At 34.4% G+C, this 16,293-nt stretch overlaps 1 protein-coding gene across 2 annotated transcripts in view; it reads right to left on the minus strand.

Moving 5' to 3' along the window:
• The window catches only part of LOC140745939 (ribosomal protein S6 kinase alpha-5), a 133,785-nt gene extending 117,854 nt beyond the window's left edge, over nt 1-15,931 (minus strand). The window contains exon 1 of one of the 2 annotated variants that reach the window (XM_073077912.1): nt 14,667-15,931. In XM_073077912.1, coding sequence (XP_072934013.1) covers nt 14,667-15,336 — 670 coding nt within the window. In that variant the 5' untranslated portion in view covers nt 15,337-15,931. Of the gene's footprint in view, nt 1-8,125; nt 9,210-14,666 lie in introns of those variants that run through there. The other variant, XM_073077913.1, reaches the window with a different exon arrangement.
• Between the last annotated feature and the right edge of the window lie 362 nt (nt 15,932-16,293).

Here is a 16,293-nt window from a genome sequence, read left to right on the forward strand (position 1 = left end):
TCTGCCTACGACAATTGGTCAAATTTCGGTCTGTGGTAGGCAATTAGATAGATTGATTATGAATAAAGGACATGTGTTAGAACGCCTCGGATAAGTATGTCATCCTTATGACACCAAACTAGAACACAGCAGCGCTTAACACTGCTGTTATGAAGCAGAAATGCGGAGATGACGCGGGAATTACTTTCTCCATACCTTATTTTATTAATAATGGTCGAACTTAGCCTGTAATAACATAGACCTGTGTTTAATAGACTGCTAACAGAACCCATGACCAATGATCAATCACTATAGTGTCAGAATTTGCCCACCAGTAACCACAATGACACATACTAGTAACTTATATTGACGACCCGCGTGGCGGAGCGGCCACCATACCGGTCTGACGCGCAGAGGGTCCCGGGTTCGATCCCCGGCCAGACAGATATCTAAATGATGAATTTAGATTTCTGTTTCTGGGTCTGGGTGTTTGTGTATTTGTCTATGTGTGTGTCCATGGCACCCACGATACAGGGAATCCTAGTGTGGGGCTGTGAGTGTAGAAAGCGTTTATTTTATATCCTCAGGCCATTCAACAAACTTAAGTTAATCTTATTTCAACATACTACACATCTTATCCACATTCCATCTCGTGTAAGATGAATGTGATGTGATCCTAGGGGTTAATGCACTAATGGCTAGTTTGTCAAGCACTAGTCATTTGTCAAGCGGTGTCAAAGGTGGAACTCGTTCTGGCAAACCTGATACTAGTTCGTTTCCATTATACCTATTTATTATTATGAGGAATATTCCAATTCCATGGTGTCATCATGACATCGTGGAAATAAATAATAAAAACAAAAAAGAGTCTGAACTTATGTAGGCACGTAAGAAGGGCATCTCCTTCTTACGTGCCTTTGCCGTGCGTTCCTATAATTACAGTACAGACCCACACTAGGATTCCCTATGTCGTGAGTGCCATGAACACACACAAAGACGAATACACAAACACCCAGACCCAGAATAGATATCTAAATTCATAATTCAGATATCGGTCTGGCCGGGGATCGAACCCGAGATCCTCTGCGAGCCAGACCGGCATGGTGATTGTTCCGCCACGCGGGTCATCAAGTAATACTTCTTTTCCGAATTCGTTAAAAAAGAGTGCACGTGTCAATCAATATGTAAATTGTACATGTGAAAGAATTATAAAGCAAAGAATTCATCCATCCATCCATCAGCCTTTACTAGTACACTGCTGGACATAGGCCTCCCCTAGTCTGCGCCACTCCGACCGGTCTTGAACCGTCTTTTAGTAAAGCAAATAATTAGGTAGTACAAATTAATATGACACGACTCACGCGAAATACACTATTTTTTTTGCAAATTTGCAGTATTTATGGAGTCGTTTGCAATTGTATGGTGTCGTTTTTATCAGTGTATCATATAATTTTGTAAAACAAAAAATACTTTTCTAAAACTTCTCAAACTAGAAGTATAACATCAAAAAGCGTTACAAAATATTACATTTTAAATATAATATACATACATTCATTTGCCTTTGCTTCAAAATAAAAATATAGAAATTCAAATTCGTTTTCCTCATTCAAAAACCAAATATTATTTAATCACGACTTTCCTTGTAAAAATGTTGTTGCTATTCGGTAAAATAGTGATTATCGGAAACGTAGGAGGATATTGCTATACAACTAGTGAATTAAGGTTAATGTTACTTGCCCTCCTGATAACGGGAGAGTAATTCTAAGTTGAATGTCGCTATTTACGACATTGTTACAGCTATAGTAAGGATTTACGCTCAGAAATAAGCAATCTGAATACATTTTGCCTAGTACAGTTCGAATTTTACAATTAGGTAGGCAACCATTGTGAAATTGGTAGACAATTAGACAATTGGTAGACAAAAATTGATAAACATCGAATATGATTAGTGTTTTTTTATAATATAGTAGGAGACGAGCATGCAGTCCGCCTGATGGCAAGTGACCACTGCAACCTATTGACACCTATAATCAACCCCAGATAGGATTAGATATTCCTACCTTATATCGGCCACAGATGCGCCGCTACCCCTGAGGACTAAGCTGGAACGCCTTGGAAAAGTATATCTTCGTTATCTACCACGAAACTAAGTTTAGTGCTTATCAACTTAGTAAGTATAGTTGATGTAACACAATTTGAATTGATTCAACTTGCAATAACAATAACATTCAACGGTGCAATTAATATTACTTGGACATTAATTAACTCTGTTCATAATAAACTGGAAAATTAATATATTAATTGAATATTTATATTTTTAGTTATAACCAATATTCCTTTTATATACAAAATGCCATGTATTTATTTTTATAAGATTTAATTATACATCATTGCATTGTAAAAATAACATTTTTCTAAATATAACTGGGTTAATTCAATTTTAGCTTTTTATTAAACTTAATAACGAAGAAAATATACAAGTAATATATTATTACTAGATGACCTGGCAAACGTTGTTGCCATATAAATAAAATAATATTAAAGGTGAACAACCCTTATCACTTAGGGGTATGAAAAATAGATAGTAGCCGATTCTCAGACCTACTGAATATGCATATAAAATTTGGTGAAAATCGGTAAAGCCATTTCAGAGGAGTACGGAAACTAACATTGTGACACGAGAAGTTTATATATAAGATTATTATTATAAATAAGAATTATTACTTGTATTTTTAAAGTTCGAAAATCTGATAACTTTTAATTTTATAACTTTGGATACTCCAGTGGCACTTATCAGTGTTCTATAACCACATCTAAGTCGTAAAAAACAAATAAACTGCATTGAAAGTAGCTAATACACCATAGAATTGATAAGAAACAGTCAACTCACACCAAGGACCATTGATTTATCGAACCATTAACATATTATATAAGTATGGAGTATTACAAGTTATGTATAATATTACACAGCACATTTTTATGTAATGCCATGAAAGAAACTATTGGATTTACAGAGCATGTGTAATATTATATTGTTTAAAGTTGGAAAAAAGCCAATTTAAAGGCGAAAAGGCAAAAAAATACATAAATGAATAATCATCTTATTTATAAAAATATTTAAGTAGCCGATATGATGTGTCGAAAAAAGCAAATTAAAGATGTCATTTTGATTTTTTTATTTTTGATTTAGTGTACTCAGTGACACACTCATTACTAAGAAAAAAAAAGATACCCCATATGTTAAAATCCATCAAGACATATACACCACATATAATGGAATCAGGATTATATCCTGATTCCATTATATGTGGTGGGGTATATAAAATAATTAAAAAAATGCAGATTACCAAAATAATTGAATAAAGTACCAATATAAAGAGTGATTAAAGGACCTACGATTGATAATTCTGACAAAATACGTAAAATGGGGAGATATGATCCAAAATTATAAAATCCCTAGTGAATTATAATCTTCTACATTTAAATGGATGTAGAAATTAGAAATTTGCAATACAATGCAAAAATAGAACATTAAATAATATCATTACAGCTAAAGATGTGGAACAATTTATAAACAAATACATACTATTTAATGACCGCATACATACAACATAGTTTTAATACACAATAATATTTTATTTTATATGCGTATTAGAAATTAATTATCACTTGCTTAAACGGTGAAGGAAAACATCGTGAGGAAAGGTGAAGGAAAACATCGTGAGGAAACCTGCATACCTAAGAGATTTATAAAAAAAATCTCAAAGGTATGTGATGTTCACCAATACGCACTTGGCCAGCACGGTGGACTATGGCCTAATCCTTCTCATTATGAGAGGAGACTCGTGCCCAGCAGTGGGACAGTAATGGGTTGATGATGATGATGAATATTTTTGCAGTGAAGAGACAACATAATACAAGGCCAAACATGTTGATATCCAGGACAATTTTTTTTAAATAACTTTTATATAGAAATATGACTTTTTTCCAATTAATCCTACCTAAATTGTTAAGGTTCGTGATAATGGAGATGCAGACCAACAGATTAAAGAGTGCAACCATAAGCTTCTAATAATAAATAAATAGGTCGAAATTTAAGAATATCAGTGCTACAATATAGTTCTGAATAATCTGGTAAGGCAGACTAATTTAATTTGCGGTAAGAGTCCCACATAACCCTGTGTCGCTCCCAAGGCATTGGGTACCTTTTGAAGGTTCCCCCTCGTCAACAAAAAAAAAAAGACTAATTTAATTAATTATTTCTCACCCAGGATATCTGTAATCTGAACTAGGTAGACCCCTGTTCTATATTGAATTGGTTACACATATCCTTGGGCGGCAGAGACCATTTACAATCAGGTAGACTGCCTGCTTACTTGCCACTTCAATTTTGAAAAGAAAATATTGACTTAAACCCATGATGATATATAAGTTAACATTTGTCACATATACTCAATCCTTCAATCCTTTTAGGTTAGAATATAGTAGCTTATAGTTGCTATAAGGAAAATAAGACACAATCTACCAACAGAGTCTATACCTATAAAGGTATAAACCTCAATGAATAAATACAAATAAGTCTATATTGATAATATGAGGAAAGATATTTAAAAAATTAGATTCGGAAACCTACATATTAAATATCATGTTTGCTATTATTTTTTCTGATCAAAAACATTTTAAGTAATTTTGACAATATTATTCAGTAACTAGCTGACCCAGCAAACGTTGTTGCCATATATATAAAAAAATGTTATGGGTGAACAACCTTTATCACTTAGGGGTATGAAAAATAGATAGTAGCAGATTCTCAGACCTACTGAATAGGCATATAAAATTTAGTGAAAATCGGTAAAGCCGTTTCGGAGGAGTACGCTAACAAACATTGTGACACTAGAATTTTATATATAAAAAATAAAACTGTTTAAAAATAGAAACATTACTTTGCTGGAAATTTATTTTGAACCTTTATCGATTGTCTCAAAGGGTAGTGATACTCTTATTGTTTTCATTGTTCAACAGGATCCAAATAAGGAAGTTAGTCATCGCCACATCCACAATTAGTTGGATGTGTAAAGTAAAATGACAATAGTAACTATAGGTAAAACAAACATAACCTCTTGGATTAATTTTAACCAGCCTATCTGCTTTGAGCATGAACTATACAATAAATTTTGATTGAGAAGTGAATTGGGCTAAGCAACAACAACAAACAAAAATTATGCTACATACCTATTTGATTTATATATATATATATAAATGAATGTTTGTCTATATGTCATTTACAGAATCGTAAACTATGCATTTGATCATGTGATGATCTTTAGCAAAGTTGTTGTGCATGAGCCTATGAAGGTTTCTGGTCATTCCAATGAAGGTACAAGTTTTGAATATTATGTGTGTCAAGTTATTTTTTTTAAAAGCAGGTGAAGCCACAGGCACTACAAGTGTATTATAAATATAAAATCTTTTCAGTGCATAGGGGGAAGTAAGGATTGTTCAGGCCTCAAATGTATTAATCTCTGTCCACAAATCGGGTAGCAATGGCTCGAAGGTCAAGACCTGACCTGACCTGACTGAAGAGAATTGATCTGACATTCTACCTCTTGTATGCCATATGTCTTCGAGACGTATTCATAACACCATAAAAAATAATCCTACTAATATTATAAATATAATGAGTTTGGATGTTTGTGTGTCAATCACGATGCAACTATTGAATGGATTTTGATTTTCATATACAGATAGGCTGGATTAGGTGATAGGATGCCTGTTATCCAGTAAAAATGTACTGTTCCTCTGGGATAAACAAAATAAACATGTAACATCAGTTACTATCAGTTGAAGGTATATAATTTTGTGTACATATTAGTATGTCATGTTATTTATTCTTTGCAGATAAAACTGCAGGTACAGCTAGCCTTAAATACTTTGATGGGTTTACTATCTTTGAGTATGTGTCCAGCGGTGGCACTTGGTTGAAATTCATAACATTGACAACATGATATGACATTCTGTAACTTCTTTCTATAAGACATAATTACAAAATTTACTCAACGGCTTAAATACACAATTGTTTGAGGTTGGTTCATCATCATCAACCCATTACTGTCCCACTACTGGGCACGGGTTTCCTCTCAAAATGAGAAGGATTAGGCCATAGTTCACCGCACTGTATAAGTGCGAATTGGTAGACTTCACATACCTTTGAAAATGTTTTTTTAAAGATTTCTCAGGCATGCAGGTTTCAACATTAGGACCACAGTGAGTTGAACATTGTACGTTCATGACAACATTGACTTGACATGACCCGACATTCTAAACTTTCATAATTGTTTGATGGGTTTGTTCTAGTTTTTAAGATGCCCTACAAATATGTGTCAAGGAAATGGACAGAAGTGCCAATCGAAACCTCCCTTATTGAATATCATCATCAAAAACATTTTACTCAGCTCTTGATGTAGTCCATATATATAAAAAAATAAATGTATGTCTGTGGGTTTGCTTGGTTTTATCTGCCACATGGCAGAGGTTTTTGCTGTCAAGTGGACCGCATGTAAGCATAAAATAATAAAAGTTGAATACAAACTAAAATACAATATGTATATAAATCACGAAAATTTGGTGAGTGTGTATTGTGTGTGTATTTGTTTCAGGTGGCACTAATGTCCCATTTGTGACAGGACAACATCTGATGTCACTACTTATTATATACAAATACAACACAGTAGTAAACCAAACATGATTATAATAAACTCACTTGACACCAAACAGTTTGTCATGGTGAGATAAAAATCCACTTCCTTATTAGATATATACAAGTTTGTGCTGTGGATATTGTGTCATGCTAATGTTTTACATGTATTAACTTACTGCATATGAAATGTTATCCCTTTAAGTTATTGTTTAAATCATATCATGGAAATAAAAGATAGGCCGCATGCAAGATAGGGATCTCATAGCAGTGATAGCCTAGTGATTAAGAAACTCGGCCATTTGATAGAGGGGTCCGAGGTTCAAATCCCACACACCTCTAATTTTTCAAAGTTATGTGCGCATTAGGAATTAATTGACTTGCTTAAACGTCAAAGGAGAACTTCGAGAGGAAACCTGCATACCTGAGAAATGTTATAAAAAAAGAAAAAAGGTTTCAAGGGTATGTGAAGTTTACGAATATGCACTTGGCGTGGTGGACTATACCCTAATCCTTCTCATTCTGAGAGGAGACCCGTGCCCAGCAGTGGCAAAGTAATGGGTTGATGATGATGATGCATCTCCTACTTTTTACGTGGTCTATGCAACCCTATTACAAAAACTACCAAATCCATAGTGTTGTAACATGGTAAAACTCTGTGGTTCAAGTTTGAAGGCACCACCACACCTATTTCGGTCTTACAACAGCAGCGTTAAGCGCTGCTGTGTGCTGAGTGTGGTAAGGGAGACACACTTATCAGAGGCATTTCAACTTAGCCCTCAGAGGTAGTAACACACATATGGCTGATTTTAGGTAAGACTTATCTTATCTGGAGTTGATTATGTATGCCCATTGTCGGCAGTGGCCACTTACCATCAGATGGACTGCTAGTAAAGAAGATATTTCAAATTAAATACTTATTTTGAATATATTATGCACGAGTAAAATAATTTTAACTATATATTGAACATTTTCCTGAACCAAATACTTAGTTTAACACCTATTTCCGCTTTGTGAAAATTAACAATTAATTAAATGCATGTAATTATTATTTTATTTCATAACATTTAAAATATATAAATTGAAGAAATTTGTTATCAGGATTGATATTGGGGACATAATGAGATATGTAGATGTCCTACCTGAGATCAGAGGTAGCATTGCTACTCCTGAGAACTAAGTTTGAACGCTTTGGATAAATATGTCTCCCTTACCACACCCTTCAAACCAGAACACAGCAACACTTCACACTGCAGTAAATAGACCAAAGTGTTGAGGTGATTCCTCCACAGACAAACCTCCAAGGCTTCTACCACATTCAAATCATGATGATGTATGAGTGCCATACATTAATTTGAATACTGAACAAACTGTTGTATTGCAACATATTTGTCCATAGTCCATTTACACAATTACCGCATGTCACCGTTAAAACAGGGAAATATTACTCACCTTTACTTCTTTTCCTAATTTTACTAGCATCAACAAGGTTCCAGTCAACAGAGTCCCGGGCCGGCGGTGGCACTGTACCACCGATCAGCTCCACAGAACTGCTGCGTTTCGAGGGGCCAGCCACTGGGGCGATTTCCTCCACTTTTTTGTCCTTCGAACTCAGACCGGAGCACTCAACAATTTCAACACTCTTGTCCTTGCTACGCACGTTACTACCCCGGTGGCCGTTCACTTGCTCGACCCTCGCCTTCTTCGGCGGCACCTTCTTCTTGTGGGCGCTGTGCTTGCGCTTCAGTTTCGCGGAGTGAGAGGAGTTCCTAGAACTGATCGGCGACGGGCAACCGCACTCCATGCTGCCCTCCTGATCGCTGCCCTCGTAATATCCCGACTCGTGTTCAGGCTTCTTATCCGGCAGATTCATCTCCGCTGTAGCCATGGTTCAGACCCTCATCAAATTCATCAAGCGAACTGCCCACCACCGCGCGCCGCCGCACCGAACCTGCCACGGCTGGTCGCTGTCTATGATTAATTATTACAGCCTCGATTTTAGCGAAAGTAAACAAGACACGTAATATACTTCACGAGCATACTAAACTTGCAATCGCTCGCGGCAAACTCATCCCAGCCCGGACACTATAGATGGCGCTCGCACGCACGGCACTACGCGACCGAATCGAAAAGACACCCCGACTGGCGAAGACGTTAACGCGTCCTCCCGTTCGCAAACGGTCGGGTAACACCACTCGCATCTACTTTCGCACCGTTCCAACGTCAAAATTTTATAGTTATAACCCTCCTTTATATCCAAAAATCACAGCTCCCCACGTCGTCCACTTGCACAGGGTCGTTCACAAAATATCCAGGTGTCCGATTCGTATAAAAAATTTCACTACACTGACGGTACAGTCCGTTTGTCACTTCACACGGTTCGCTAATATTTCGTAACGTTTCACTAACACTATCAAATTATAAATGGCCCGTTTGTCTAAAAAATCTACTTTAATCACTAAATATATAATTACAAAAAAATGCTCGCGCGAATGAGGTTCCCCACTCAACGCGGTAAAGTAACTGAATTCGAGAAACGCAAAATAGAAACCGTGCGACGTGCGAGAGGCGCTTCCCCCACTACGATACGATTTACGAGGCCAGCCAGAGCACGCTAAACTGACAGACAAATCAATATAAGAATTTAATTGGCGCTCATGGATTATTCGAATTCCTGATTATTGTTTATATTCATGCATTAACACTATTGATATAATGTGATACAAATTTTCAATATAATATTTAATTTTAACAAATCATACTTTGAAGTATCGGATTTTTTTACTTATACTGTGCAATCACCATTTCATGGACGTAAACAAAACGGGACAAACTTATTGCTTATCTATCGAGCAGAGTGAGAAAGGAAATGTAAGAGCGTGAAAGCTTAAAAAAAGGAGTTGCTATCTCTTTTCCATATTTTTTGCAGAAAGTTCATGAAATTAAAAAAAGGGATGGAACTTATTGAAATACATATACGATCGAATCGATATGAGTAAATCGATAATTTATTATTCTGAAATGAATGAGTTTTTTTTAATAATGTAGTATATTAAATGTTATTTATGATATCATAATAATATTATTATTAAATGCGTACCTATAGAAAAGTAAAAAAGTTTATACGATGATATTATTAAAGTTGAGTACAACACTCAGCGTTTGTTTGTTTTAAATCGATTAAAAGTCGATATTTACATATTTTACATATATAGTATATTCATTTATGAACTGATGATCAATAATTGTGAATTATTGAGGCTTGACATAAAAATATATCTAATATGAAAATTATCATAAAATCTATATTCATATACAGTCATACTCCTTTAATAAATATTTACGTTGCTATGTGATTATTTGTATGTGTTATGTGTATAACCAACTTCAAATAGGACAATAGAGCCAAATGAAGCGGATTCTCGTTGCGGTTTCTACACATAAGGGCTAAATTAGGACATGCCTGTATGTCTGTCTTACGACACCATTCCTTATTTCTTAATACATAGTCAGAAATACGCGTGGAATCATTAAGCGTCGTACCTTTTGTGGGATCTAACTTAAAATAGCTTAATGGGTTTTTTATAATTGTAAAAAGTAATTAGTAAAATAATATTGTTAGTGTGAAACCGTTTATTTTATCTTTGTAGGCATTAAAATGTTAAATAAAATAGAGAAGTACTCTTATCAGGAATTAATGACTGTGATTTCAAGTACCATAACGCAATGTCAACAGTAAGTTTGTAAATTGAATTAGACTACATATTCTACAACAAGTAACAAAGCATGTGTTAGACAATGATAGGGAATATAATGGTTAATTTTAGAAGTTTTTATTTGTATAATAGCATTTAAGCAAATATAAGCAGTCGCCGCTATTAAAATTATAATTATAATTACATATAAATATAAATCTCGTGATGTTGTAGGTTTAAGGGCACACCTTAAGTGTAATTCAATTGAAAAATAACATATTTATATATTTCGAAAAATAAATATAGGTACACTGAAGGAATATTATGGAATTTATAGACTACTGTACTATTTCAAAGGGCACAAGGTACGCTGACTAATGTCAATTAATACCGGCTTTTGGCAGCTTTAACTGACAAATACATTAAACATTTTGGTTTCCAAACTTGTTTATTACCAGCATTATTAAACGTACCTAAAATAGTACAGATTAATGTTCAATCTGTTCAATGTTTTGCTTACAAATTATTTAGATATAAAAAGACTTTGTGAGACAAATTCGACTTACAAAAAATTGTCAAATATTGGATAGATTCATTATTAAAAACGGACGCAAATATATCGGATGCAAAGACAGACTACACTGCTTGGAAACATCTAAATAACTAATTATAAAGGTAACCAAAGTAAAATAAATACAACACGTGTATAACCTACAAAACGACAGGTAAAACGTTGCACTTTCGAGGCAATATTTCATTTCGGTTGCGTAACAGATCCAGTTCCAGTCAGAACGGTGATGCAACGAAGAATGTAATTTCTAATTAACTAACCGTGGAACGTCGTGGAATCGCCTCTGATTTTATGGCTGTGCGATAATTAGTGCTAGTTCGCTAGCCCAGCACGGAAACATGTAAAATAATGATAGTAGGTATCATTCACCACAAAGAATGTAAGGCCTAATGTTATGGAAACAATAAAGTATCAAAACCAATAAAAATAATTATATCCATTTGTGAAGGATTTATTATACAAAGCGGCATAGAGCAATGCAAGACTCTAAATTAAATATTTAGGTCAGTTAAAATTATTATCACATACCGACGATAATAATTTTCGGAAACGAATATCAAATGATTTGTTTATATTATTGCAAAGAAAATGGAAAACGACCAAAATAAAGCTGGCTTCACCGAGTAGAAAAGATTGAGGCAATAATTATACTTCTCAATATCACAATCATTATTTAAAGCTTGAAAATAACGGTGTTCAAGTTAGTAAAGTAAAATACGTATGATGTATGTGTTAGTGGCTACAGTATCTTTTCCCTTAATAAGAGTAAGAAATGTTACCGATGCATTCTTAGACACGGTGCATTTAATAAAAGTATTAAAATGTACTTTAAATTACTAATTTGTGTAACGATTAAAATTTAAGGAAATAGGTAAGACAAAAATTCCTCATTTGGATATTACGACGAACACTAAATTTGTCTAAAAAACAAGTACACTTAGAATATTAATTTTAATTACTTAAATGACTGAAATGATGCTTAAATGACTTAACCCATAAATAATAGTTAGTAAATATGATAAGTATGAACTTTAAAAATCTTAAATTATCAGCATTACTTGAACGAATAAGTGAGTTTATAAAGGCATACTGATCTTACTGTACTATTACGGAAGGTTCTGAATTCGCGGAAGTACCACCGACCTTCGTGCTTGGAGCATAAAAACTAAAAACTCACGTATCCGTGGCTTGTTTTCAAAACATAGAATTTTCCGATACAATTTTGTTATCACAATGGATAAAGCATTCCGTTATCGGACGTGCGAAAATTAAAATTCTAGAAAATGCACGTAGATGCTTAATTATTTCGGCGTCAGCGTTTCGAACTGCTGATCTAGGTTAAACTATATTTTAGAAATAAAATTATTTTCACGATAATGTTCGGTTATTTAATTGAGTTTCTATGCACAGTATTACATACCTAAAAGTACATCAGTTCCTTAAATTTGACTTTAAATCTTTTTGACTGATCTTTGTTTTTGTTATTGTTTAATTTGTCATTAGCATATTAATAAAAACATTAATCGGGCTGTTGAAATATAATTGCAAAAAGATAAGAAACACAATTAACATATTCTGTAACGTGCTGGTTTAAAGCGTAATAAAACATTACTATCCAATAATATTTGTGAATAATAAATCTTTCTACTAAGAACTCATTATTATGTATGTATGGACATTTTCATAATATGCAACTTTCCCTCCATCCTACGTGATTTTCTAGGTTCCCTTTTCAACTACGTAGGAGGTAACATTTAGCGGTGAAGTAATAAATTTCAAAGGACCTCTCTGGAAATTTCCACAATGAAACGATACGAGCTACATGCAGCTATTGATTTTCTCTACTTCAAAAGAATTCTGTGAAGGCTTATTAACTACTGAGAAGTCTGTAATAAATAGGTCAGATTCGCTAGACACACTAGACTTTCAACTATTCATCGAACTTAAAAAGAAATGAATATAAAAGTATCCGCTCTTTGGTTTCTTAAATATATATAATGTATATCTAAATTTCTCCATCATAAGGATAACAGCTAATAAAAATGTTGTTTTATAATGTGTATTGTAGACACTGTCAAGGTTCGTGCAATAAAACAATAATGTGTTGCTCTGTAAAAGAGAATTATTTTATTTAAAGCAAATCCAAATTAAATTGCATTAATTTCCTAAACATAATAATATTATAGTCTAACAAAACGTATCTGTAAAAGAGATACAACATTTAAAGCTATTATTTAAGAACAATAAGTTATTTTACATTCATAATTTTCTTCCTATGATATTGATATTCTAAACATATGTATATGTATATTGTATATTTAATTATAAAAATAAAAACAAGATAAACGGCCTACATACGGGCATAAAAACCTCAAAGAAGTCTACTTCGTTTACATATATATTTTCCTAACTGATATCTACTATGAATAAAAAAGTGTAACATAAAATAAAACATCATTGGATAGTAATTCACCTAACGCAGACATATGACATATAGACATAAAGGGCAGAATCAACACTGATCAATTAAATATTCATAATAACAAAGGTTTTGTTTATAGATGTTCAATAAAACCATATAAATTTTTAATGCAGGCGACGAACATATAGATAACTCGTGCATGAAAATTGATAACTTGATCATTAAAACTTTGTTGAGAACATAAGTTAGGTAGACGTTAGCTGTCACGATGCTTGTCACTGTCACGTTTACCGTTAAAATACGTGATAATGTATTTCTTTAATACATACATATCTACAATATTGTCAGAGATTTTAACCCCGGCCTCTTAGTGACGGCTGAAATTTATACGGCAAGAGCTTTATTCTCATCACCAAGTTGGGTTGGTTGGTTTGGGGACACTGAAATTACAGGAACACGTTTGACTTTTCAAAATTATGTACGTATTAGAAATTAATTGCCATTTGCCATATGCTTCAACGATAAAGGAAAATATCGTGACGAAATCTACTGGTTTGAGAAATCTTTAAAAATATCTCAACGCATACCGTTAGCTTACCAATTCTTCCTTAGCCAGAGTGATATGCCATGGCCTAATACTTATTATGTGAGGAGATGATGATTCTTAACATATTAAATACAAAAGTAAAGATTTAAAATACTGTTGCATTGAAAAACGTCCATCTTTAAATCTAAAGCTTGTTTGTGAATTTTAACTAAATGAGGACAGATACGACGCGTTATGACTAAGATGAGGCGTTCCAACACAATCGTCAGGGGCAGCAACGCGTTCCCGAACGAGTTGAGTTAATGATTCTATTCTATTTGTATTGCAGGTATCACTATTGATTGTGACCACGGCAGTGACAGATATTGCATCGATTGCTACTTCCAACTATTGGAATACATAACAAAAAATAATTACATTGTAAATTCAGTCATTTGTATTCATATCGAAATAAATTGAGATAGAACGACATTGCAGACAGCAAAATAAATACCGCTCATATCTCTCGTTAAAAATAAACATACTAAACTGGCTCCAAATGACTAAAATAATTACATTAACTTTTTGTGTAAGCTTCATAACGGTTAAATGATATGATATTTTAAATGTGTTTTAACTCTTTTTAACTTATACAAAGAAAGAAGAAACGAAGAATCATGCTTCGTGAACCCAGAAGAGACGAATTTACTCAGCTGCTGTAGGATTAAAAACATTTAAGTTATATGTTAGTAAGAGACAATGCGATTAGTAATACTTACCGTAGCCTATTTCGTGTCGAACGGTGTCGGCCTTCACTATAACCGGAGTTTCTCTGTACGCCTCGCAATCTTGCGTCTCAGCGGTCTTTACAGTTTTCTCGACTTTGGGAATATCATCAAAATATTCTTCAAAATTATTTTTGTTGAAGAAATCGAAGTCGATAGCGGCACGCTTCATAGTTGGCGTGGCACTAGTTGCTAGGTCAACTTCAAATTGTAGCATTTTAGCCGGCGACATGACCTCCGAAACAGGAGACGGCTTAACGAACACATCGTTATTATCTACGTTTTTAGTTAACGATAGTTTCAACAAGTTCTGTGGCTTGCAAGCACTCTGTGTAGTCATATCAGAATGTTTTGGAGTGTCCTTAATAGGCGGGGATTTGTCGTTAGGCGGCGTCATTGGAGTTTCAGGGGGATCCGTATCTGGGGTTGGCATTGGTACCCCGGGAGTTCTAGAAACGGAGCCGTTACGCATGCTATCTATAGACATATCTCTATCATCAATTGTAACATTTTCGCCAATAACTGATATGTATTCCAAGCCCATACGAAACGGGTCATCGGACAAATCTAGATTTTCTGGAATAAATAACTGATTTGAACTTGATGTAGACGCTGGCTGCGCAGCGTCGTCGGGATTAATACGCTTTTGCATAGGGGACTCCATTTGTAAAGTTAATGTTACATAAATTTTAGATGTTTATTTAACATTCAGTAAATGATAATCTTAGCATAAGAGGCGTCGAATCGACAATGTCCTTGAAATTATCAAGCTAATCGATAAGCGTAAGAATTTCACATCACTGTTGGCGTACCGCACACATGCGCATTAATGCTAACTTCAGTTGTGTGCGTCCATGAGCTGTCAAACTTGTTTCGGCGCCATCGTTTTCCTCAATAACAATCTAATAAAATGAACAATAAGGGAATCAAATGTCAATTTTACAGTCATAAATTCCAATTGGAACACTTATTTGACACGCAACAGCAGTCTTACAGTCCAAAACAGCATTTAGGCGCCATAGGTCTAGCTATAAATAGCTCAGCAATAGTCACTTGCACAGATTTTTCCCCGCTCTTTTTGTTCATTCACATCACACCAACAATCAACAGACGTTATTACGCGCGATCTTGTAAATGATACACGTTAATGCTTTCACTGTGTTTATTTTAAGTATTAATGAATTATTTCACGTTTTAAATGCGAGATACGGCGCTGAAGCGCGGTCCACAAGACAACTGCATGACGTACTAATGTCAACAAACAAGCGCGGTATAAAGCGGTTTATATCTAGTGCGCCGTTTTGGGAATATAAGCAATACGACGATAAGTTAGCATTATCATTCGTCTTATCGTATTAAGTTAACGCGTAGTTAACTAAGAAATACCTTAAACGTTTCGTTAAATGAAAGATTTCAGTCTATTTTGTATTTAGGAACAAAAATGGCGCGCATACTTGTGACGCATGGTATCATTACCTGTTGGAGTCTCCGTATATCATCGTTTGACAGATGAAAACTGGTAAAGGAATAACGTTGTATTGCTTTGATATTAAGTTGATATTCCTTTGGCTGTTTTTGTATGAAATTGAAGTTATTGGCAGTGGGCAGCGCCACCTCTTGT

Source organism: Epargyreus clarus, unplaced genomic scaffold (assembly GCF_041222505.1).
Source record: "Epargyreus clarus isolate Ecla_fem2 unplaced genomic scaffold, WU_Ecla_fem_2.2 ptg000011l, whole genome shotgun sequence".
Lineage (NCBI taxonomy): Eukaryota > Metazoa > Arthropoda > Insecta > Lepidoptera > Hesperiidae > Epargyreus > Epargyreus clarus.